The sequence below is a fragment of the Opisthocomus hoazin genome, chromosome 15, assembly GCF_030867145.1.
Source record: "Opisthocomus hoazin isolate bOpiHoa1 chromosome 15, bOpiHoa1.hap1, whole genome shotgun sequence".
In the NCBI taxonomy this organism is placed as follows: domain Eukaryota; kingdom Metazoa; phylum Chordata; class Aves; order Opisthocomiformes; family Opisthocomidae; genus Opisthocomus; species Opisthocomus hoazin.
The window spans coordinates 17,057,066-17,083,685 of NC_134428.1; the positions used below are offsets into that span (position 1 = coordinate 17,057,066).

The 26,620-nt window shown below is 45.0% G+C and overlaps 1 protein-coding gene across 2 annotated transcripts; it reads right to left on the bottom strand.

The window, feature by feature from the left end:
* Positions 1-958: 958 nt before the first annotated feature.
* DCUN1D3 (defective in cullin neddylation 1 domain containing 3) lies at positions 959-26,593 on the bottom strand. Of its 2 annotated transcripts, none has more exons than XM_075436174.1 (4): positions 26,532-26,593; positions 15,715-15,784; positions 10,383-10,915; positions 959-8,427 (listed from the first exon to the last, which is right to left on the bottom strand). In XM_075436174.1, exons 3-4 carry the CDS (start codon positions 10,811-10,813, stop codon positions 7,944-7,946), a joined length of 915 nt encoding a protein of 304 aa, XP_075292289.1. In that variant the 5' UTR covers positions 10,814-10,915; positions 15,715-15,784; positions 26,532-26,593; the 3' UTR covers positions 959-7,943. The 2 variants fall into 2 exon arrangements, with proteins under 2 accessions (XP_075292289.1, XP_075292290.1); XM_075436175.1 differs by lacking the exon at positions 26,532-26,593 and adding an exon at positions 18,208-18,456.
* Positions 26,594-26,620: the final 27 nt, after the last annotated feature.

A 26,620-nucleotide genomic window follows, 5' to 3' on the forward strand; every position in this document is an offset into this window, starting at 1 on the left:
TCTAAAGCCTCCCAGACTCCTGAAAGGAAATCTTGTCATTAAGCAAGATGCATGCAGCCCATTTTTTTCCTTTAAAAATGTACTTCATCCTCTCCAAGTGAGCCTGGCATCCTTGGGCTGTAGCTATTGCAAACCGGGATAAGCATCAGCGTCAGTGCTAGCCCGGGGTGTGAGCAGGGGTCCGTCCTGCCGCCCAGCACTGCGTCCCCTCTGCGGGGCTGGGATCAGCGCAGACCACGGCGTAGGGCAGCTCAGCAGGAGCCTGGGCTGCCCCGGGGCTGAACGGCAGCAGGACCGCAGCACTCGTCCCGCTACGAGCATGCGCCTGCTAGGACTTTTCACATGCAGCAGCTCCTTGTAGACACTTGCACTGCAAAATCGAAAAAAAACCCAGCTAGTTTTCATTCCACGCACTTAAAAATGATGTGGCCACCTCCCTGCAAGGACTAGGCGGGATTTAGTTAGCATCCAGGATTCCTGCCCGAGAAACTCAAGATGACAAAACTAGGAAGAGTCCTATTTATAGGCGTGAAAAAATAATTAATCGCTCCCCTTTTAATTGAAAATGTAAAAAGGACTTCAGCTTTAAATAAGACATTTTGTACAAAGCTGGAGCACAAAAAAAGTGACCACCACCGTGGCATTCACTATGTAAACACCACAAATGTTACTCAGCGGTTCCGCAGTGCACAGAGCGGCGCACGCCGTCCCCTTCCCGAGGAGATTCCTGTCGCCGTTCCCCTCCCTCTCCTCAGACCTTACTGGAACACAGGAAACCCAGCGGCTTTGAAAACTTTACAAAGCTACCGCAGCCTGGACGCATTGTGACTAAAGGATTTTTTTTTTTTTTGGCGGGGGTTTGGTCATTTCAATATACAGAAGTACAATAATCTCACAGGTAAATGAATGGCAGCTTGGATTAGAAAAAGCACCAAAATATTTAATATACATCTGGCACAAATTCCACAAGAAGTCAGTAACGGACAATCCAATGCTTTGCTTATCAGAAAAGAAAAACCTCAGACTGCACTTCATGCTCTCCTTCCAAAAGGGGCGCAACAAACACATTGCACTCCGGATTGCTGTCAAGTAAAGACGCCCTCCTTCTCACAGCCTGTTTGCGTTGGGCCTCAGATTGCACATTCTGTAAGATGCTGTTCCAGACAAAAATGGTGAGCAAAATTTCATGTAAGAAAAGTAATTGTAAAACTACAAACCAAATGGGACTCAGTAGATGCATTGTCTTGACCTTCTCCAACTTTTCCACTAGATCACGATTTCAAGTTTGGCCACATCCCTTTAAAAAAAAAATCCTACGTGAAACAGAATTTACTCCAGCCATTGTCAAGTGTGACATTTACACAGCACTTCCGATACTGCCGACTGAAAGGGGCAGCACGGGTCTGCTCCACCATACACAACACATTCGTCGTTTCCCAGCGCAAGAAAATTGGATCATACGTGGTTATCTCCATACGTGGTTATCTCTTGGGTAAGTTGAAAAGGCAAACACCACTCCCGACGCGACAAACAGCAGATGTGATCCTACCCACCCTTGCTGGTTAACCGAGGACCCGAGAGATCAGTCAGCTAGCTGTGGTCACGTCCGATTCAATGAAAGCCGTAAGAAAGTCTGCTCTCATTTTTGCCTCAGAATTAGTTACTTCTCTGGGAGCAAACCCGTTATCAGAACACTTTCCTTCCATAAAGGGTGACCAGAGGCTAAATTTGGGCTGAGATCCACAAGCAAGCGCTCCCAGGAGCCCAGCCGCCTCAGCGAGCGCTGCCAGGCTGAGCCCTCTCCTCCGCGCAGCCCGGCCACGACTGGCCCCACCAGCACAGACCTCAGCAGCTCTGGGGCAGGACCCAGTCCCACCAGGTGCACCCATGGCTCTTGGAACTCCGGCTGCTCAATAATGAACAGCACGAGGCCCTCCCACCGCTCCTGCCAGCCCATCTCCCTTTTTATAATGGTACAGATAAAGAAGCAAGCATATTTTTAAGACAACTATGTTTAGCGTGACTTAAACAGTCACAACTTCAAAATGTTAAGCCCTGTTCTGTGAAGTCCTCTACCATGTGATACGTATGGGAGTGTAAAAACAGCAGCCAGCCTTCAGCTCTGCGGATCCTCTGTGCGGGTTTGCCACCTCCAGTCACACCCTCTCCCCTCTCACAGGCCCAGAGTCAGCAGCTGTAGCTGCATAAAATGGCAACTTTCAAGTAAACACACAGATTCAACAGCCCAAATAAAATTTACATGGGAAAAAACCCCAGAACTTTACAGCAAGAAGATTGGAGACAGATGTTTTCTTCTGTGTGTGAAATTGCAGGTTGTCCAGAAAGGGCTTATCTGAAGAGTGCAATTACGCAAAGATAGAAGCTTTTTAATAATAAAGTTGTATAACCTCCAGAACCTGTTGGATTTTAAAACCTAACTAGAGAAAGACTGAGGATTGCAACAGCAGCGAGGAACCACTGTAATTCCAGCGATTTATGGCAAGCCATTAGCAGGACTAGAACGTTCAGGCTGCGTTTACCTACTGCCTCACACGCTCCGCCGCTCCCATGAGCTGCGTGCCTGGAGAGAGCGTGCCAGCGGTCACAGCCTGAGAGCAGCCCGCAGACTGGAAGAACCATCTCGCAGCATCCACTCGGTCTCTGCCACGTTGTCGCAGTTCTCTTCGGGGAGGAAGGCGAGGGACGCAGCTGTGCCGCAGGGAGCAGCGCCGCCGCGCAAGCGCATTCATGAACGCAACGAGCACTGAAGCCACTCCGGCATCTCCAGCACGCTCCAGCTCTGCCCAAGCGTAGGGGTTTCATCCCGAGCAAGACTGACCTCAGGGAGGGGACGGATGCGTGGAGCCCATACACTCCCGCAGCTCCCATCTTTGCTAGGTGTTGCAAGTCCAGCCCAACAGAACGAAACGCAGTATTTTTCATCAAAAGAAAAATACACTCATGGCACTGCATCAGGTGGGTTCCTAGAGTTTTTCCAGGGCAAATGAAGAGGCTGGTGGCTCCCTCCTGGGGAGCAGCTGCTCCATCTTCCATTCACTGCCGGGACAGGTCGCCCGACCAAGGCAGAGGATGTGTGAAAACAGAAGTCCCTGGGCCATAGGCGATGCAGCTCCCGTTGGTCACCCCACTGCACTCCAAAAGGAACGCCCGTGACGACCGACACTTTTGTTTGCAGCTTGATTTGGCTCCCTTTCCAAGGGCCGACTGCATGCAGATTAAAAGCAGAATACCAAAAAGTAGGGCAATTAGATAATACTTAACTTGGGTCAATTAAAAAAAACATAGATTGCTCATCCAGGCATAAAATCCTGGGAGCAAAGGATGGCAACCTTAAACTATTCAAGTCTAAGACCAAGAGGTAGAGACACCTATGTACTTCACGGTGAAGGAGCTACAGCCTTCTGTCTTACAATCTCATGTATTTCACTTCAGGTGACAACATAAAACCAAAGACTCCATCTTCAATAGTCCAGAGAGAAAATGTTGACACTGGTGGTTTTGTTTGCACACAACAAAATTTAAGCAGACACATAACTTTCATTACTTACTTGAAAAAGTATTTATGTTTAGCGTATATTGAAACACTACCCTGAAGAATTTTGAGTTTCAGGTTAAGCATCTTCCTTTTTAATATGAAAGGCTAAATTCACATGCACGTGTATCGAGCCGAGCGAGCTCAAGGGAAGAACTAGGTGCCCAATTTACTGAGGATCTTCTAAAAAAGGATCACGCTGCAGAACAGGGCTGCAAGACCCAGAAACTCACCATGGCTGTTATTTTCCACTGAATGGGCATGATGTAACCTCAGCCAACAAACTACGTCACAACTGAGGTGGCTATTAACTACGTGGTGTTTCTTTAACTTTGCTGGGGTTTTTGGAAACAAGGCTTGGAACTGTGAGGACGATACTCATGTTGACAGTGTCATGAAAACACTGCGGTCACCGGTCAGTGCCCAGCCGTGTCTGGGAAGCGCGGGTGGCAGACCAGCACCTGTCCTGGGATCCGTGGGTTCTTCAGGCTCCGACGGACGTGCAAGGAGTGAAAGAAGTTGCAAAGGCAAAGCTGGGGCTGCCCCCAGCACTCTGCCCCGCGGCTGCCCCTGCCTGTGACCAGCCCCGCGTCACCGCCCGTCAGCAGAGCAGGGTGGACTCGTTCCATCCGCTGGGCTGAAAAGCTACAGCGGTTCAGATGCTGACCCTGGAACAGATCTGCCCTGCCAGCCTGGGGCCAACCGGCCTGCCACGCGCTTTGGCTGCCTGATGCTATGCCACCCGCCACACCTCCACTTCTCCTTCCTGCGGCTCCTTCATTACAATTGCACAGTATTAAAAAGCTGTCATTCTCTGTATAGAATAGCAGCAGCAGCACGCAAACTCACAATTCAGCGTTCAATTTAAAATCATTTCTTCGGCCATGTTCTATGGCCAGCTACGGGTGGAATCCTTCAAATCCTTACTTGAACCAACAAATAGTCTTCAACCTCAAAAATGCACCCGCGCAAGTAAAAACTAGCACACCTGCGGCTCCAGCTGATCTGGGAGCCAAAGTTTAGAGGTGCTGCAAACTATAATATGGTGCTGGTGGTCAGTGTTGTATTACTCGGGAGTAAAGTTTACAGGAGTTGTATTTCTTTGAGTGTAAGGGAAGGCAATAAAATGCCACAGAGCGTGGATGTCAGACCCGTTTTCCAGTATATTACTAGAACTATCTACATAGTTACCTAGTTGTTTATCCCAAGTCACAGCAGATTCACTGCATGCATAAAGTTTTCTAACGCATACTCCAATTAAAAAAAAAATAATTGCAGTGGTTCTGAGGATTTCATCAGCATCACTGCTCACGACAGTCCTGTGCCCTACACAATAAAAATTTAAATTATATAAAAATGAAGAGTGAATGTATTTGGCCTGTTCCACAGAAATTCACAGTCTGACCATCAAGCAAGCGTATTTCCAGAGGCTCCAATATCGCTAAAGACTTCCCAGCATCAGGCGCAAAGCCCCATGGCGCAGCAGGATGGCAGCATGAGGGAGCACGGCTGCTCTGGGGCAGGCTCATGGAACCCCCGGCAGCCCACGGCAAGGTCCAGCGCCCAGCAGCACTGCCAGGGAGCCACACCTCCAGCTCCTGGCTCAGCAGTTTAAAACCCATACAGGACTGCTTTCCAGTCTGCAAATGGTAATTAAAAAATTGAAGTTAGGCTAAAAAGAAATGGTATTTTGCTAGATACGGTGGCTATTTTTCACAAGCATTCCACCCTACAGCTGGAGTTGCTCCTGCCAGGCCAAAAGCGGCAGAACAAGAGCGAGGCTTTCCTCTCCACCGAAAGCGCGGGACTCACGCCACGGAGAATTGCACGTCCTTTCCCCAATAGGAAACAACATTTTCCCTTCCTGTATATTCACCACCACCGTCTTTATAAAGCAGCTGTATTACATTTGGTACACTAAAATGGCTAAGCCCTGATGTGCTGCAGATTGATTTCCTCACTGCTATCCACACTCAGACCAGAAGATAAATGCCTTCCTTAAAGAGCTCTCTCCCTCAGCCTCTGGAGCTGCTGCAGTTCAGCGTACAGATCGGTCACAGCCACTGCCATGACTCCGTGTGCGCGTGCACGCGTTGGCTATCCATTTGAACAGTTAGTTTTCACGCTCCAGACATTTTAAATTCCATTTAGGAAAAAAAAATAAAAATGAATAGATGAACAAAGCATTTAATATCTGAAAGAATGAGTAGTATCAAACTTATAAACATAGACTTCATTTACTGTCAAATCAGTCTCCATTTGGAACTTTTGCTAACAAAGCAGCCTCTGTTGGGGAATTTTTTTTTCTTTTTTTAAAATAATAGCACCAGCAAAAGTCTCACCATAAATTCAATTGCACCAGCATGAGTGCTTTGGCCTGCTTTGCCCACCAAATCAGAATAAAGTTTTGCTGTCAAACAGTAACTTGGGAGGTTACAGCGGCAAGGACAAAGCTTTGGGTGTATTTACCTAAACACGGCAAGTTCAGGGCTCCCCTCCTGCAAAGGAACAGACTCACCCACAGCTGAACAACTACATTTGTCTTCCACAGCTTAACACGTCTCCCAGCAAGAGCCTGCAGAAGCAGCACGGACCAAACTCCCCTTCTATGAGATGAAAGAGATGCTATCTGTGGCTTGTGCGTTTGTTTCGAAGCAGTTTTCCGTGCCCATGCTTTGTTAGCGATTTGTGATCTCAGAGCCAAGCTATTGCATTGCCTGCGCACCAGCGAAGCCAGCGACAGCGTTCAGGCAGATCCTCCTCCTCCTCTCCCTGCTGACCCCGCTGGGCCACAGCAGATGTGCCAAGCATGGATCCCACAGCCAGCGCGCCGCCTAAAACCTGTTTCCCTTTAAGCTTTAAAACCCTGGTATCACAGAAGCCATTCGATGCTATGGATGACTGTCCAGGTTTGGTTTTGGTTTGGTTTGTTTTTTAATTGAAGCTGGTTTATGATCCTGAAATGCAGCTCTGAAAATGAAAGGTGTGCAATGGAAGTGTACCAAATTCATTAAGCCAGTACTCAGCTCTGTAGAAAGCCTTGGCAATCATTCCTTTTACCAAAAGGTGTAAAAAAGTTGATGTACTAAAATTAAAAAAGGTAGCATCAATAACCAAAAAAGTTTCAACCAGTGTTAATAAAACTCCCTTTAAGTCACAACAGTTTCAACAGGCAAATAGTCCCAATACAGGCATTGTAAAATAATAAATTGACTCCTACCCAAATATTATCAAATCAGTCTAAAAATGACTCATCTACACTGTTGTCATTAAGAACACATTAAGAATTCACTTTGTCATCAGATGCCGATATCATTGCTCCAGAAAGCGTGGAGTATTAACTGCGATTTAGCAATTAAACATAGGTTTTAAAAAAATTGGCTCATCAAAATTAATGCAAAAGATAGTTCCTTACATAGAAGTACTGTGCTTGCCAGACAAGTAAGAGAATACTTTAGGTATAAATCAAACAAATTAAAGCAGAATTATACCACAGTTTTCCTTGAAGACTTAGGGTTTGCGTGTTGCTTCTGTCAATGTTTAGCGAACTTAAGAAGCAGAACCTTTGGTTCTTTTAGTCAAGTAAAAATATTCTCCTGTAACCACAAAAATACAACTTCCAGAGAAAATGGAAGTCCATCAAGAAGTTCACTTCCAATAAAACTGAGGTAGTACTGCTCTTTTATTACGTGATGAGTAAGAGATTTAGATACAAATCGTCATCTACCACTCAGTTGACTGACAGGTACAGTAGTTTTATAAAACAATCCCAACATTTAGTTTGGAACTCCAAAAAAAGGAATGATCTGGGCTCATTCTCTAAGAGTTAGCTTAAAATGGGAATTAGCCATATTACAAACAGCTGTTGCTTATCTTCTTTTTTAGAGCCTTATTACCAGGGGGATTAATGCATTTATAGTTAACAGTTAACACTGCTGTTCATCTTGGTGTAAAACCTTAAAATTATTACAGCCTAAAATTCCAACAATGTAAACAGCACTACACACAGTACAGACCTGCCCTGACGGATGTAGTATGAAAAACTTAATCTGGCACTGTATAATTTAGCAATGTTAATTTAACCTAACTAAAAAGATCTACATTGTGCAAGAAATATCAGACTTACTTATACTAATCTGAAGTCTTAAAAAAACCCCAAAAATGCTTAACTTGTAGCCAGGGTCAAATATTTCAGGGCAAGAGTAAAAGGAATAACCAAAATTAAGAAAGTGCCTAAAACATGATACAGCATTTTAGAGCCCTTTCAAAGACAAGGCAGAAAAAGGTGTAAAGTAGAAAAATCTGGAGCCTCGGTAATTTCCAGAAACATCCAGAGTTTACGCTTCACGAAGGGCAACAGGTTGCTTTCGTCACTGCTGCTTCGATGCTGCTAAGTCTGTTCCTCCGCACACAGGCCCTCTGTGTCAGAAGACGTAACACATTTGGTTTCCTCTTCCTTTTTCCTTCGCTCCATTTCCCACTCCACAAAGGTGTCGAAGAGACTCGGCCAGGCCTCGTCCTCACTGTAGTTGCTAAGGTCCGGTCCAATCACCTGAGCAAAATTTAGAAACATGTTCCACGTGTCCCGGGAGATTCCCTTGATTCCTGAGGGGTTCTCGATTAGGAAATGTAACCACTGGTCCAAAATGGGGGGTTTGTTTTGGGTGAAGACTAACTTCCAAAGGGCAATGGCTATTTCCCGATGTAGCGACCGCTGTCCTTCCTCAGAGTCCAGGCCAAACTGGAAGGTGAAACGATAGAGATCCTTGAATTTGTCTTCCTGCTTGGCTTCGTTTAAGAGGCTGGGGAACCTTGCACAAATGCTGTCAATGCTGTCCGCATTTATTGCTTTGCAGCCTTCAAAGAACTCCTTCCTATTAAGCAAGAGAAGAGAAATTAGTGTGAGCAATTCCCACCGACCTCACGTCCCAGACGCTTCCCCTCTCCATTCAGCTACGTCAGATTGGAAGAGGGTCATCTGGGCAAGCCAAGGTGTGCTCTCCGCCCAGGCGACACAAAGATCCTGGCAAGGGGAGCTACTGGAAGGAGAGATGGAGAGAGGAGTGAGCTCAGGGAACCACAGCCACCACTCCAATCTGCTGCAGCACTGTTGGCACTCGGAAGACATTTTGCTGGCTGGGTTTCTGACTGCTCCATGCTACCATATCCAGTGCCTTCCACATCAAAAAATGAGTATAATTTACCACAGAAGAAATTTCAAACACTTTTGAAAACACCCTATTTATGCCCTGAAGCGCTATATATACGTGTGTGTATATATATATACACATATATAAATAAAAACAGGTTGATTCAATGTTGCCCATGCCTAAACGCCCATGCTCTGGGCGAGCTGTTCTCAACGGACAGAGCAGCTCACTGGCGTCTTTCCTGTGGTTTTCGGTCACTCCTCCAGCCTGCAAAACAGAAAGGGTGTCAATGCCGATGGTCAGCAAGGCACCCGCCATAAGAGTGGAAGAAAGCACAGCCTCACTCACCACAGGCTACAACACAACGTATAACCACTGCTTGAAGCACCAGTTCTATACTAATTAGCCTACTAATACTCTGGTCACAGGGGTAGATGGTTAGCTCCGATTTCTCCAATGCTCAGGAGCAAGTGTTGTCACCAGCCAGTATTAACCAAAGCCGGCAGCCCGTAACGCGGGACAGGCGGGAGGGAAGACAGAAGACGGGGCAGTGCTCAGGAGAACAGCAGACTGCATTGCTTTCCTTGATGGAAGAAGTCGATCAGCACCCATACCATGGAGCGTGCCATTAAACAAACCTCTCATCACTAGAGATGCCCTCTCTCCAAGAAAATCAAAACAACATTAATAAAACTCATGATGGTTGTGCAGAATCACAGACGCTACTTGCAATTCCTTTACCATGTTAGCAAATACCTGCGTCATCAGCCTCCAGTAAATCCACGCTTGCATTCCAGAGTAACTCATCCATTTGACACACACCCACAATCCAGAAAGACTCTGAAGATGCTAGAAAAGCTATCTGTGCTCGGCACACAGCAGAGGAGTCTCGGTTCAAGGCTCAGAACACCATAGAAATTTTGAGAATTATGAGTAAAAATAGGTAGCATCACTCAAACCAATCACATTGACAATCAAGTTGGGGTGGGGCTGTTTGTGGGGCTTTTTTTTTTTCCTGCTAAGTTTTAGCCATTCTGTCATTTCCTGTAGCATCACATACGCTACAAGCCTCCTGACTGACCCCCTTGTCCAGAAGGACAGACAGCACTTTAAATATTAATCATTTGTCAACCAGTATGAAACAGCTACCAGTGTCAAAAACCTCGTGTTTCCTCCCCTCTCTATGCTTAAACAGGATTACTCTTGGAAAAAGACATCAAGCATAACACTGGCTGGGCAGGAACAATTTTTGGGAAGCAAACTGTCATTCTTTCACAGACTGGTAACAGAGCTGGCTGCAATTACTAAGGAATCTCACATTACTTTAAAGCGAAAATTAATTTCAGTGTCCAATCTCATCACCAAGATAATGCTGGATACAGTAAAACTGCTCATGGTAAATCAGGAATAAATGAATGTCCACAGAATCTCACTACACTGTTCATCATTAGCAGCATAATGTCCCAAAATACATTTTCAGCTGTGAAACCCACTGTGAGGGGAAGGGGAAAAGAGCACAATACAAAGCTTACCTTCTGCAGTGGGAGGAATTATTTTGATCAAAATGCAAGCATTAGAAGGAATAAGTAAGTGAAGCTAATGAGGCTGTCTATCCAACATACAGATGACAGGATATACTTTAACATATGAAAATAATTACAAGTTCTACAAGAACTAACCTTGTAAATTTGCACATGGTAGCAGCCTGGAATTTCCAAGCCAAAACTAGCACTTTAAATTCAGTGGGATCAACACAGAGGTCATTACAAAATCGTTCCATTCCTTCTTCCAGTATGGCATCTTCCCGTTCATCCTTATACCTCCTGAATAACTCCCCGATCCTCTGGAGCGAAGATTCTTCCGTGCTGGAAACAGAGTCTTTCTTTGTATCTCCAGAAAACGCTGGAGGCTGACTGGACTCCAGAGCAGCGTCTGCTTTCTTTGTCCCGTTCACGAGTATATCTCCTGAAGACTTCCCGCAGGCTGAACCGTGGTCATCTTTGTGGACGGCACTTCTCTTACTGTGCGACTTGCTGCCGGAGTCCCTTTCCCCATTTTTGCTGCCAAGGGTAGAAGAAGGGTTCTTGCACTTTGTGACACACTGGCCCATGATGTTGCAAGCCCAGCTTCTAGAGCAGTCCCCTTGCCGTCGGACACCCTCCCAGCTGCTCTTCAACACATCTCACCATGCCATTAGCAGCAGTCAACTAACCTGAAAAACAGTTTCAGAGTCAAATTGCTGTTTCTCCACAAAGAATACTGTAAGTATTAAACATGGGATATCATTCGCCAGTAAGAGCCCGACTTCAGGATATTTAAGTTTTGCATACTGAAAAGGATTAGTGTACAGAAGGTTGGCATATGTCATAAATTTCAGGCAATTTCAGGCTGTTTTACCTAGAAATCAATGCAGCTCACTCAGTGGTTGCAGTATACTAACGGGTCCTAATAAAGGAAATTCCTAAAATTCTTACTGTAACATAGGTTACAAAGAGGTTGATTCATGTACAGCCTTCATCAAGACAGACTACTCCAACCCAGAAATACTTTAAAGGAAATGGTTTTTAAAAGTATACCCACATTTTATATATAGAACATGAAATACTGAAACAAACCGGAGTGGCGGGGGGAGGACAGGGACACTGATGGGACAAGCCGGCAGAGATTTCAGCCTTAGATTCAGACTGTACCTTCAGCAAACGAGCAAAAGGGCTTTTGCAGGGGTTTGGTTGGTTGTTTTTTGTTTGTTTGTTTGTTTGTTTTTTGTTGTTGTTGTTGTTGTTGTTTTCCAGGGTTGGGGGCGTTTTTTTTAAAGACAGTTCGGAATCTAGATTTTTGTTCTTAAAACAAACACAGACCAGTTTGGAGAAAGGAGATAACACTCACTTTTCATGCAAGATGGTGTTCAGGAATTACTCATTGTTTCAACTGGGCTCCTCCCTTCAGGTAAGGAGACAGACCCGGGGAGAGGGCCTTTGTAATGGAACTTTTTCAGACAGACACACATGCAGATAAGAAGCAGTAATTCCAGTTCCGTTTAAAAAAAAAAAATCTAAATTAAAATGCCAAAATGATTTCATCATACTGTTTTTATAAATCACAATGTTAAAGCCTTGCATATTTGGAAAAGATATTTTACCCACAGAAAAGGTTTCTTAAATTTTCCCTATTAAAACCAAAATAACACCCTGACTTTATCCTATCAGCAGGCAGCCACGCCATGGACAGTCCATTTCTCAGAAACATCAACTCCAAGAAAGCAATTGCTTATCATATTCCTCCTTTACCCACTTCTTTGCATTTCATCTCCGCTGTCAGTTAGACAAAAGCCTCACACATAAAAATTTGGTTTGCCTTGTCTTTTTTTACTGCTCCCAGGTTACAGAATTATAACAAGAAAGAAAAATTAAAAATGAAGTAATAAAATGAATGTCATGTCAGTTTTTCTGTATTCTTGGGTAAAGCTCTTCTGAGACTGTTCTAAGCTGCGAACCAACTCAGAACAGCAGCACCAATTCTCCAGATATTAGGATTACAAACATCAATCTTCCCTCAGCCATTACACCTGTTTTGGCAAAACAGCATGTATGCAGTTTCATGAGGGAAAAAAAAAAATATTTTTGCCTGTATCATCACAACAGCCAAGATGCTGGTTTCAACTGCCTGGCTTCCCTTCCCCTTCCCAGTCCCTCTTCTTAAGCCCATAACCCACAAACAAAACTAAAAAAACCCCTATTTTTAAGCAGCAGGTACATCCTTTCATCAAACTGCTTTAAAGATGAACTTTGTAGCATCACTTTTATAGGCAAGCAGAGTTCAATTTAACATATTCAATTTCTTATTAATTTGTCTTTTAAAGGATTTGTTAAAATATGCATTTCCACATAAGCAACCCAAAGAGAATTTCACTGGCCCTTGGTGTTGCACAGCTCTTTGTGAACTGCAGAGCACAGCCTGGCACTGGTTCCTGTCCTGCCACGCATCTGAGCAATATCATCTTCTCCAGTATACACCAGTCATCTTCTCATTACACCAAAACAAACAGAATATTATTAGGCAGTATGAATTACTGCTTAATGATTAATTCCCAGATACCAGCCTTTAGATTCATCAGAATTCAAATGCTCAATCTACACTTATTCTTGTTCTTCCATCAGTTTCACAAAGGCAGCGAACACTACTTTGACTAAGTTTTACTTTACAGAGAAGAAGCAAGCAAAGGAACAGAATAAAGAAATCCTGAGTAAAAATGAGTATTAGAGTTTAGAATTTAGCTAGTTTATAAAACTTTCTACTCAAACACATAATAGCAATTATTAGCTGCTGGGAACTTGGAACGGCTTTTCCCTATGGGCAGGTTAAAAAATAGCTGCCTATTAGTGAATCGTACTTTCCTCTGAAGTAGCTGGTAGTACTCAAATCACACGCAGGATAAAGGATGGAGATTAATCCAATTCACTTCACAAATCCCAAATTAAAGTGGTGGGGTTTTTTTTCTTTTAAAAAACGACAGTTTGCAAAACTAGCTTACATACTCTGTCCATAAATTTTCCCAACAGAAATGATTCATGCTGTCATGCATCCTAAGCAACAGCTCGTATTCATGATGATAACAATCTAATATTCAAGTCTACAAAGTGACATCACTAGTGCGATGAAACATTTGGGGTTTATTGTCATCTGCTGTGACAAAAAGACAGCATTACAACACAGAGGGAAGGTCAGCCAGCACTATTAAACACCTGCATGGAGGAAGTGTCCCAACAGCTGCTTCAGAAGACCACTGGAGAGCACGGTACCATTAACTTACGGAGCAGAAGTCAGCCACGTCCCCGCAGCACACCCCTCTACCAACACGTTTGCTGCACTCCAACCTACCTGCCTCCCCAGGGGCTGGCTGCTGCTCCCCAGCAGCCCCTCCTGGGCTCTGCTGGCCCTGCTCCTCCAGCCGTAACGGAGTTCTTCCTACCTCCTCCCTGCCGAGGAGGCTTTCAGAGCACAATCCTACTCATTAGGAACAAACCCTAGAAGATGCTGAGTACAGTTGCTGCTGCAGTTCCTCACTTTTCTACTACATGAAACTTGATGCCACGTGCCAGATACTTTGAAGCATTCTACCCCCAAAAATAGCAAAACCAGCTTGAAAAAATATAAAGTCAGACTGCATCTGCTGGCAGTTTGTGCACGTATCTGGTTTTGTAAGAGAAAAGTCTCTTGGCGCTCCATCAGTTACCCTTTTATAAAATGCCTTCGCTGAGCTGGATCCACTTCACTTACTAGTCACCTCCGCTTCCTACGTGACTCAGGTTTCAAGGCATGAAAGGCACAAGAGCCTCGGAAGGAGATAGGAACAAGTGGGAGAAGTCGGCCCTTTTGTTAAGAGGCTGCAGAGAGGATCCAGTTGCAGCATCAGGAGCTGCACTGAACTCTGTGGTCAAGGAGTATGAAAAAGCACTCTCAGGAAAGCGAGCAGAGCTACTCATTTAACTGCAGCGCAAAGCAGATGTCATGTCTAGGTCATGCCGATCACAGTTATCTGAGCGTAAGGACGTGCCGAGATATTTCTCCCAGCTGGATCAGGAACTACAAGTATAAAGTTCTCGCGTACCCAAAGGTTATACTGGATTGGTGGCAAAGAACCAGTTCCCAAAAGGATCAGTTCCCAGGAGCAAAATTCCGGTAACAGGCTTGTACAATGTAACAGCGAGACACACAAGGCAGCGCCGACCACTAGTTTTGCCATTCAACTAAGAAAGATTAAAATTCAGGGCTAACGTTGGAACGAGCTCAGCGCTACAGGATGCAGCGCTCCCAGAGAAGTCTGATTACTCAGACAAGTATTGAGCAACAACCTGCAGTAAATATGAATCACCAAGATGCCCATGAGGCCATCTTCCACGTAACAGGAAATGCAAAGCAGAGATCGACAAAGATGCGCTCTGCTCCTTTCTAGGAGGGACCAAGGAACTGGAAACACAGGAAGACTGGCAAATACAGCCAGTTAAAGGAAAGCCACCCTCTAAGAATAAAGGACATGCAGAACCGTATTGCCCAATACACAAAATGGGAAACCTAGAGATGATTGGAAAGACCTCGCTAATGCTTGGTGCAACTTTTTGGTTTGGTTTGGGGGGTTTTAGGGGTTTTTTTTTGTATTTGGTTGTAGTGTGGGGTTTTTTTGCGTGTTTTTTTTTTTTTTTCTTTTTTTAAGTGCTGTAAGGAAATTAGTTTTTCTCCATTTTCAAGTGACGAGATCACACGTAACACAAGATTTGAAGGGAGCAAAACAACAAAGTGACTCAGTACTAATTCTCTGCCATACAAACACACCATGGCACAACTGAAAACAGCAACACTGAAGTGGGGGAGAGCTGGCAGGAGGATAGCAGGTGCATAGGGGGTATTTAAGTAAACCTGTATTTTTCTGTAATGACCGATGTTATTGTAGTATTAGAAATTATTGGATACATCCAGAGAATAACAAAACACATAAGAAGTATTATGCCCTTTATTAAAGTGTTGCATCAGAAGGTATTTACAATGAGTTTCAAAACGCACAAAGTATCAAGAGAGAAGAGGAGAAAACCCTCCACACATTCAAGAACACTTCAAAGACAAATTTAGGAAATCTCAGAACAAAAGAGGATGCAGCTCAGCCAACCATTAAATCCCTTCCCAAGCAGCAGTTCACTAACTAAGGCAAAGACAACATTGCTAGAGTTTACCCACACCTCAACCCAACTTTTCTGCAAACACTTCAGCATATTCTGTAAGAATTTTACAGAATTTCACTATGCATTATCTACCTTTTAGTGGACAGGAATACATGACTTCTAAACTAGCTGAGAGTAGGGAGCAGTATCATGGGTGCCCCGTCTTTTTCCAGTTCTGAACAGATACACGCAGCTTTCCACTGGGGAGGCACGAGAGGATCATTGCGACTGCTGAACCAGAAGCAATCACTGCTCGATGCTGGGCAAGTGATCTTGTAAGCAAACATCTAATACTTACATAGTTTCAGCTATACAGGGAATCATTCCACTAGCTTCATTCACAGCCTCCCTGGGTTGCACATGGAACACTGTAAGACAAAAGACCACACAAATCTTTATGTTTAGAAGAGGCTATGAAAAACATATAATGCACCAAATCACTCAGAAGTGACTATGCATTCATTAAAACCCTTCAAAGCCAAAATCCATTTGTTGAAAGAGCCATTTTATAAAAATTACTTCACTTTTTTACTTCTAAAGTAGCATCAACACCATTAACTCTGCATTGTCATATAAAGCGTAGACCAGGTACTGAATATGACAGACAACTTCAAATGTTTGTTCGGAGTAAACACACACTTCGGATACATTTGTGGGTTTCGGCATGAGAGAGTTAATTCCTCACTTCATGCACTCAAAGCAAAACAGAGGACATGCTATCATTGTCAATGCATGTTAGCTAAGTGGCTGTTTAATCTGTGAATGCCAGACAGCTGCTACCTAGCAAAGCATAATTTGGTCTAGAAAGTAATTCTCGTTTTTCATTCTCTAGCACATTCTTTTCTGTGTTTGTTTTCCCATGTTCAGTTGAGCTGGCTCATCTTCACTTCTCTTACCTTCCCAGCTCTGTCATATAATTATGACGCTCTGAACAGAAGATGACAGGCAAAGGTATGTCTGGTTTGTGTAGCGAGAGCTACAACCGCAGCACCTAGTCAACACTTCTGTATCTGATCTAGGAAAAAAAAACAACAAGAAAGCCCTGGCAAAGCTCCTCTGGTCTACCATACTCAGAGAAACACGAAAACGTCCTGTTTTTACAGCTCTCGGTACATCTAGGGAGCAGACAGGTGATCAAAAGCTGCCGTTCTGCGTGCTTACTTTTTACACGAGACCTACTTCTTAGGAAACAAGCAGGAACATTAGCTCGTTCGGTGCTTTCTTCAGTAGAAAGCAGGGAATGGATGTAGAAAGACAACCATGAAACAAGTTCTTCTCACATATGCCAATCTCCATATAAGTTGAGTTTTCCCCAAATTTGAGTCCTGTATCTGGATTAGGACAAATCTGACCAACAAATAAAACCTAGTTCAGATCAAAGCTTTTAAAAAAGCTTTTAAAGGCCCACGGAAACAGGCATCCAAAATGCTTCAAAACCCCTAGAAACTGTGGAGTGGTACTTTTGCCCATAATACACACACACGGAGCAAAACGTATCTCCGCTGAACCATTTTTAGGCATTTACTTTTGAGATGGATAGTCAAAAAAAGCCTGCTTCCCTCTGGATTTATATCCTCTGCTTCCAAACCTTATCTTTCACACAACCACCCACCCTTTTGCCCCCTCCCGACGGCCTCCCAGCTCTTTTCGCCCGCAATCCTGCGGGAAGGGCCGCCCTGCGCGGCTGTGCAGCCACCAGCCAGCTTAAACGTGTACGGGAACAGAGGAGCTCCCACCTCTCTCACGGCAGAAGTACTACCTTGGATGTCTTTCTATTTGACCACAGCATCCCATGAACTTCAAGAATTCAAGGAAATGTAATATCTGGCACTTGTACGTTACTGTCTTTTGGGCCCCTTGCAACTAAATAGTTCCTTTTACAAAGCACTGGGGGAGGAGAGCAGAGACGCGAGGGACACAGGGTGCTGCACACCCTCACCCTCCCCAGGAGGCTGCTTAAATAGAGGACAGGCAACATCTTATATCTCACATTTTAAAAACCACTGTGATGGCAACTTTATGCAACAAACTAACTACTTTTCAAAGTGGTTTGTATTTCTTTGGAAGAAATCTGCGATCCACCACATCTACATTTCCAGTTGGCTACAGCACATACTGGATGCAAACGCTTATTTCAAGTTCAAAAGAAGCTGAATCTGATGGAGTTCAGCCCTACCCAGCAGCAGCCAAACTTTTCCAGGTTGTCTGAAGTAGATTCCACGTTGGCTGACCTGTACACACACACTGTCTGGAGCCAGAAGCCAGAAATTTTAACATCTGTTAGAACTGCCAGCTACAATTCTTCCTGCATTCTGATTACTTGTATTCTACCAAGTTGCCCATTTCGCCTTTTTTTAATTTTTAATGTAGTGGCAAGTGTAAACTTCTGTGACAACACAATTATGGGATGTGGGATAAAAAGTTAGAGTGAGTTAGCAGTTAAAAACAACACGCTCTTCGAGTCTGTATTTAAAGGCTATCATAGCACAGCAATGCGTTGTGGCTGACTTCATCCTAAATCACGCAAGGTGACTGCAGCGGGGGTGGAAAGAAGCATCATCCTTTTAGTGGCACAGGTTTTAACTCCGTCCTGGGGTTTGGCTTGCAAAGCACAGCCGTACACTGTGGTCACCAAGCATCCCCCTTGCTGGCATGGGAGGAGCGTCACGCCACAGCAGCTCAGAAAACACCGTGCATCGTTCGTTAGCAATCCCACTCGGCAGCCCACCAGGAAAATCAGTAAGTAAACGGTGTGTGCCCTCAGGATTATGGAGACCTTTGTTTTGCTCACCTGCCTCTTTCTGCACCTGTGTCTGACTCCCCTGTGACTTCGGTTCTCCTGAGCACTGATGCACGGAGGCTCACGCTGCAGAACGCTGCGGCACCAAAGCTGCTATCGCCCTCGACACTTGGCCTTAGCCGCTTTTCCAGGGTCAGAGCTAATAGTGTTCTCACAAAAGGCAACTTTCTTTGCTTTACTATGGGGAATCAGTGAAGAATTAGCGATACCATTTCTCTCTTCAGCAGGCAGAAACTGAGGGGATCAACTCTGCACATGGAAGATTTTACTGTGGGTTAAGAGTTTTATAGTATGCACTTGGTGTGTAAGTGTTAAAGCATAAACGAAGCTTCCGTCAGAAAAGCCATCATGTTATGGAAACTGCGCATTTCAAGTCACAACCTGCAATGAAACTTTTGCAGCAAAAGCACTCTGACTCCAGCACCACTGGCACTTTATGGGCTGTCACTAGCCCAGAAGACACCACACAATACATCCCTAACCAAGCACTGTGCTAGCACTGGTGTCTCACACAGATCTGCTCTGCACCCCTGCTGCAGGAATACACTTATGCAAAGTTACTTCAGAGGAAGTCTAAAAGCAGGAATGTCCTGCTGCAATTAGTTAAAATGAATTATTAGTTTGTCAGGCTTCCTGCAGTTCAAGCACTTTTCAACGAACTACAGCCAGGTTATGATTTTGGGGGCATACAGATGGGAACTTTGTCAATCTGTTCCAACAACAAACTATTTCAGATTAACCTCGCTTTGAGCTTTGGAAACAAACTGGATTTAGAAATCTGGTCAACCTGGGTAAAGCTTGTCTCTGCTGAGCACACCTGTATCGGAGCAGAAGCTAGTTACACAGACCCCTGCAAAGGGACCGTGCAGAGCTTCGGCTGCCACGCGGCAGAAGGCTGAACAGCAGTCACTGGGAAAACCAAGGCAGACAACACGTACGTTGGAAGCCTGAATACTGTCTCAAATGAGATGTGGAGTTCTTTGAGAAAGATCATACTGGAAAGGCTTAACTAGTATGGAAGGGAGGAGAGGGGCAGTTACAAAAAAAATTCAAGTAACAACAGATTCAGAAACTGCTTTATCACATCTGCAGTCCATAATGCTGGGCCAGCTCTCGGTGCCAAGAACCAGAGCTATCACCAAGCTTCTTCCTAGAAGAAGCCCCACAGTTGCCAGGAAGCAGGCAAAAATCTCTTAAACAACTGCACCTCGACATGGTGTGGTGTCACTTCCAGTTCGGGGCTGGGACGCCAAAGGAGATTTTTCCATTCAAGACTCTGGGCAGAAGAAACCTGCTTTCTGCACTCTTGAAGAGCACCCTACTAAGACGCAGGGCATGACACCACATTTCATGTTCAAACTCCAACAAGTAGTCTTAAAAAAAAAAATGGAACAGATGTTTCGATCTGTAGTTCACTGTGTGCAGCTAATTATACAAGCGTAGCTTAAGAAAAAATGAGTAACAATGTGAAAAATTATAGGCAAAGAGAGAATAAAAGCACCTTTCTAGTTTTTCTCATGGAAGACACATTCCCTAAGTAGCTTATTCAGCAGAACCACACGCATCATCTTCAGATCCCTCCCTTTCTTTTACACTCCCTGACAACACAATACTTTACTTCCCGATTACTTCTCATTGTTTGTCCACTTGGCCCTATTAAAAAGTTTTAAATCCTTTCCTGTCATGTGCTTCATCCTCCTTTATTAGGTGGGTGGAACAATTTGTTATGATTTTTCACAGAGCAAACCCAAGTCCAGGTAACTAAATAGCACATAATCTTAGAAGGGTGCCTTCAGGTGCTTCTGTAATGTAAATAAATTAATGAACTAATTCACACAGCAGCAGTACCTGTTCTGAGAAGTCTATTTAGGCTATGAGCAAGACAACGGGCAGAGGGGAAATCTAGACAGCCAAACGGCGTGGCTGTTGAAGATCACACCATCAGTTCTCAGCAAAGCTGAAAGCAGAACCCCGACCAGACTTCATCCGGTTCCCCACCTTATACATACTTAGACATGAACAAACTTCTTTATTTCACTGCACATAACTCAAACCCTGGATGAGTTTGAACCTAACACCTTCAAAAAAAACAAAGATTCAGTCACTGAGCAGTTCATCTCCATCCACTTGAAAATTATAAACCTTCCCTCTTTCCCGTGAGATTCTTGTCAATGGCTGTACAACTCTCAAGGTCCAGCACTTAAGAAAAAAACAAATCATCACCTAATGAGGGTTTGTGGGTTCTTCCCTTTAACGTGCAAAGGGCTGTAAAAGAATAATCCTTCAGTAATTTTCCAGGGTACACTGTAACTTTTGCATAGTATGACAGACCTTTAGCATCTCAGTATGTATTATGAATAATTAAAGCAGCACATGCCAGGGGAAGAGCTACTCTGTGCTCAGACACAACCGGTTCACATCTTCCCAGCAATCCTGCAGATTATGGGACCAACAGAAACCATGACCCTCAGATATTTGACACAGATGCATCCCGCTGTAAGCATCTGAACGTAGCTATGCTACAAATATTTATCTTACTCTGTCTCACTCAGTTCCGTAAATTAATCTACAGAAAACTGCAACTACCCTGTAGCCAAACTAGAATAACTTTGAAAAAACATCCTGGTCTACAATCCACTCTGCAATGGGAAAAAACACCTACTTCTAAACTGAGCTAAGTGTGCACAGATTGTCTTTGCCACTGAGTTCAGCTAGCAGACTTCACCTTGAAGTGGCTGAGACACCTTCATCCATTATGTTCAGTTGAATATAATTCAGGTAGATATCAAGTGATTCCCACAATAATAAGATATGCTTTAAACTAACTGTAATAAGTGAATAACTTTGTATTTCTTGCTGCTCTCAACAAGGAAGACAACATACCAACCAGACAAAAAAGGAAGTCCTTCCAGCAGCTATGGTGAGCAGCGTCCCACCTCCGGCACAACACAGCTGTGAGGACCGTGACCCATACAGCCACCCAACAGGGCAGCAAAGGGACAAGTCTAAAGACGAGAGCCAGAGCACCTCATAAGATCACTTCTGGCAGCAGATGCTCACCAGTTTACAGAAGGCCCGCTAGCCACCTCGGTAAGTGTAACATGGTTTACAGGCTTGCCAGCCAAAAGAACCACTGATTTCACGCAGTTGTGAAGGAACTTCATTACCAGCTGACCACATAAATACTGGAATCATATTTAAGTTATGTACAAAGAATTGTTTTAAGTGGAAGGATGACATCTGAAAGTGCTTTAAGAGCATGTGCTTGGATTTTTGAACTGAAAGCAGAAAATACACAAAGCCACCTGCAGAGACCCTAGTTCTCTCTACTGATTTGGGTCCTGACTTCCCTGTTACAGTGAATGACACTAACCCTTCACACTGTACTAAGGGTGCTGCAGTACGTAGATGTTAACTGTATCAACAGCTGCAGAGTTGCTCCTCCAAGTACTTGAACTCAGGTCATCAGTTGTAACAAAGACTCTCAGCTCTCCTTGAGAAATCTGGTGGCAGCTTCAACCAACACACACATTTCGTTACCACATATCCTTCATTTCACTCCATGTCCTGTGTCTCATAAGAGACGTAAGGTGTGTAGGTATCTATCTTGTGCTTCACGAGACGTAGTCACTAACTCCAAGCACAGGTAACTGTGCTTGAAGCTGGTATCCATCAGACCTTTGGTACTTCCAGACCTCCCATTTATGTGCTGATCCAGAGTACTCAAGGCTTTCCGTACAGACTCATTTGCAATAAAAATATTGAACAGTCAGCATATGACCAAAACCAAGATCTAGGACATTTGTGTCTGTGAGCCTATTACTAAGCTACATACACCTCTCAATCACAGGCCTTAAGATGATTTTTCTCCCTCCCGTTCAATTTTAAAACAAAAGGATAAGACTGACTGCATTAGACGTTTCAAAGTTGCAGAAGGTAAAGCTGTATTACACTAAAAAAATTCAAAGTAAGAACTAAAAACTGTCACTTTCTGCTACTACATGGATGCCATGGATGCAAAAATAAGACCAGTATTTTTCAGGAGCACATAATCCTTTTGGTTTAAAAAAACCCCACTTATGTTCACCAAATAGGAAAAGTGAAACTACAAATAACTACGACTGTCATACTGTCTTTGGCAGTCTGACTTTCTGGGAATAACAAACTGTGACAGGAGGTCAGTAACAGCATTCTCACATTTTGCTAAGTAAGTTTTGTCTTTCACTAAACAGATGTCACAGACAGAACAGCATTTATAACTATTCTTTCTGAGACACCAGAAGATTACACTAGCTCATTCTCTTTACTGGAATCCTGTCTCACCACCTTTGCTTTTGTTGGTTTCTCTACAGTATTCCTACTTCTGTGAAAGAGTTCTTTAATACTTACAGCTAAATAGTCCCCTAACTGTCACTCTTCTAGTAGTAAAATATCACAATTAAACAACCTTTTCCTAAAATCCAGATTTTTTTTGCTTCCTTCCAGATGCATACCATCAGACTGGAGAGCTGGCCCCCAAGACAGTTCTGGAGACATAACAAGTCTAAATGGGTTACTTCCCAGATTATCTTTTAAGCAAGCAGCTTTGATTCACTTTCTCTTCCCCTATTTGCTCTGTTCTGGCTAACACTGAGATCAGAACGTAAAACCATCACCAAACTGTCACACCAAAGCCACACGTGACCAGGAGAACCCCTTAATGTCACCACAGAGAATACCGGCATTTGTGCAAGGGAAAGCAGAGCTCCCCTTCGGTTCGCCAGCCACCGTCGGCCCTGGGGCTCTCAGCCTTGCTCACCGGCAGCCAAGCAGTTCCACAAAACCTTCCCGTCACAGGGTGAAGTCAAGGTACAAGTGAACGATGGGAGCATGTCTGCAAGTCTTGGCTTTTCTGATCACTCCCTGGGAAGGCTTCAACCCCGATCTGTAATTACCTGACTCAAACTAGAGTCAAAAGAAAGGGGGAGGCAAAAAGAGAGATAGCTGACTGTTTCAAAAGACACACTGAGACAACTTATTGTACAGAAGACACCAAGAAAACTAGCACAGACAGTTTACTTGTGTCCTGTGTTTACAGGGGGTAAATTGCAGGTGGCTCTTTACCAGAAGGCAACATTCGCCTTGAACATTGAAACATGAAATTACCATTGTTTCAAGTCAAGTTACTATGTCATTACTGCTGAATAATTTAGAGTCAAGTATACAATTAATCCATGTCACCAATGCAGATAATCTGCAAAACATCACAGTCATTTAATCTAGTATTTTTAAAAGGAGGAAGGGGGAAGAGACAAAAGAAATTATTAGACTTCCAGTAACCAGGAGACAAAGCCTATTAGTCAGAGGCAAACAGAGGAAAGGAAGCCAGAGAGATAAGATGCAGACCCCTGGGGAGAAGCAGCCAGAGAGAAGGAGCCCAGTCGAGGAATTCTGATGAAGCCTGTTAGGGGGGTTCCCTCTTATCTTCTTGTGACCACCAAGTCCCTCCAGTGTTTACAGATCGTTCTTTCAGTCTCCAAGAGTTCTGGCTACCAATCTTCAGGTCCTTCCTTATTTTTAAGAATGAGGATGAAAGGACGGGCTGTTTTTCTAATATCCCATGCCTTCACTTTTACAGTCTCTTCTTCTGCAGAGTTTTCCTGTTACATCCATTACTACAGACCCATGGGCCTAATGAAACAATAACATTGTTTCTGCACTTTGCAAGTTCCTACGAACTGCCAAAAACCCACCTTTAAGGATTTTATGGTGCTCCAAGGCTCTAAATGAAATTTATCAACGCTTCCCCAGCACCAATAAAGAAAACCAAGTGCTACAGCGTGGGACAGTTCTGAGCAGTACTGGGGTACTCGCCCTCCTGCCGACTTGCAGCTGTCCATCTCTATCTCCAAACCACCTTCACAGTGTTTTCTGCCATGAGGAAACACAAGTTTCAGAGTCAAGTCTATACCCCACTCTTCCACCTCTCTTCCCTCTACTTTATATTCCCCTGCCCCAACACGCATACAAAAAACATATAGGATTCCTGAAGCTGAACCAAAGAAAGCAGCAGAACCAAGCTCTTCCTCATCCACACACAAACAACAAGTTTGTCAGAACAAGTCCCTTTGTCTGAGAAGTCTGTCAAACTATCTGGCAGCCCCTCTTGCTCAATATATACTTCTTTAAATAATTTCAATGACAGTTTTCCAAAAAAGCTGTTCTTAGTTTTCTCGCTAAGCCACCCCTTCAGTTCATCTGATCACCTTTTTTTAATACAATTCATGCTAAATGGAAGCAAGATGTAATTATGAATGAATTTCCAAGATCAACAAGTTATAAGAAGTACTGACACAAATCAGTTAGAATTTGTTATGAACATGACAATGTTCCACTCCAAAATAGAGCACGAAACTGTCCAGAGAAGGCACCTAATCCAGCCTTAAAGATCCAGGAGCAGACTACAGAACACATCGCAGGCCATCTGTCTCCAGACGAAAGCAATTTCAAAAGCATCACATTGAGCACTCAAGTAGCATCAAGGCTGTAAGCTCCCCTATTAACAGTTTTGTGAATTTTTTTTAAGGATTATAATCATTCATGCCTGCACACACCTTGTTATTAGGAAATAACCAGAATTTTAGAAATCATTGCAAGAGCTGATACTTTCACAAAGTTTGTAAAGCCAGCTGTACTTTGCAAATCTGAACTAATTGAACACAGATCACATGCTCTCCTTTTTCCTGCTGATGTGCAGAAAATGCTTGCTTTAGACTGCATGCTGCCTTTCACATAAAGGGCCATGAAGGTTTTCCACAGACCACTAACACACACCTGCGTGGAGAAGATTTTGAAGACAAACTACAGAACTGACAACAACATGAAGTCAGATCTCTTTACTTTCGCAGGCACTCTTAACCAAGGCATACTGAGGAAACATGCAGCAGTGTTCGGATGCGCTTGAGAAACACCAGTACTCAGACATTCTCTCTTTCCATTGCTAGCCCAAATAAAAGACTAATACCATAGCTACACATTAACAGCTTAACAAAGGGGCTCCTAAACAGATAACAACATGTTTAGAAGAGATGTCTTTTGACCAACTCTTCCCCCAAAAAAGACAGACCACGCAGCACAACCACCAGCAAGGCCTGCCTGTAATTTTCAGAAAGGTAAGGCTGTTCTGTGCTTTTTGTTTGTGCAGCTCTACCCCTTTTCTCAGAGCACTTACCCTATTACCCCTTTAAATGACGCAGCAGACACCACCATTTAAAAAGAAAGTTACCAGCTGTGGATCAATGCTGTGTTCTGATACTTGGCACCAAACTGTTCAGTTATCAGTGAAACATTCTGAAGGACAGCACATCAGCAGTATTAACTATTTAAAAGATAATCAACGACTCTTCCCAGCAACCACAGCATTAACAGGAAAGGCATATTCCTTCATCCAATATTTTCCTGAAACACTGATTATGCAAGCTACAATTTGAGTTGTTACGAGTGGCTTATGAGTACCACCCCAGCGAGCGCTGAATGCAGACCGCAGCTTTCGCAGGCAGAGCGAACACACTCGGGAGCGGGAGCGAAAGCCGAAGTCAGAAGCAGAGGGGCTGTGCGAGGGCGGCAGGCTCAGCTTGCGGGAGCCACCTCGGACACAAGCTGCTCCGCGTTCTGGCCCTGTCACTTTCCCGGGAACGCTGCGAACGCACCTCCCGGGGCACAGGCGCGGGGCCGGGCGCAGCAGCCGAGCCCTCAGCGCCGGGGTCGCCGGGCTGTCGCGATACGCGCCAGGGGCCGGCAGACGCCACGCTTCAAAATGAAACAAAAACAGGGACAAGAAACCCACCCGGGGAGAGCGGGCAGCGCGGGCGTGCACACGCGGCGTGGCGGGCAGGCCGGGCCCGGCGGCTCCCGGCCCCGCCGGCCTGCGGGCAGCCAGCCCCGCAGACACCGGCCGGAGTGGCGCCCCGCGCGGGACCGCCCCGCCCCGCGGCGCCGGGGCAGGCTCCGGCTCCCGGCCGGGCACGCCGGTACCGGCGGGTCGTCCCGGCGGGCGTCAGCCCCAGGAGCCGGGCGGGATGCGGCTCCGGGTTGGGGGGGGGGAAGGGGGCCCCGCCGTGAGCGGGGCAGCGGCGGCGCGGGGCTCCTAGCCGGCCCTGGCGGGGCTGAGGGGCAGAGCGGCGGCCCCCGCCCCCGCCCAGGCTGCCGGCCGAGCCCCGCGGCCCGCGCCGCCGGCCGAGCCGGGCCGAGCCCCGCGCCGCTCCCGCCGCCGTTTCCCCGCCTGCGGCGCCCGGAGCCCGGCGCGGACGGGAAGAGACATGGTCCAATTCACTCACCTCCGCGGCTCCTGCGAGACTGCCTCCCCCCCGCATCACTTCCGGGGGTGAGCAGTCAGCTGGCGGCGGCACCCCGCGCCGCGCCGTGA

Excerpts from the sequence above, each read along its gene's own strand:
- DCUN1D3 (XM_075436174.1), bottom strand. The coding sequence starts at position 10,813 with ATGGGCCAGTGTGTCACAAAGTGCAAGAACCCTTCTTCTACCCTTGGC. Across the intron at positions 8,428-10,382 it reads ACCATGTGCAAATTTACAAG|GAAGGAGTTCTTTGAAGGCT; the intron begins GTTAGTTCTTGT and ends CTTGCTTAATAG.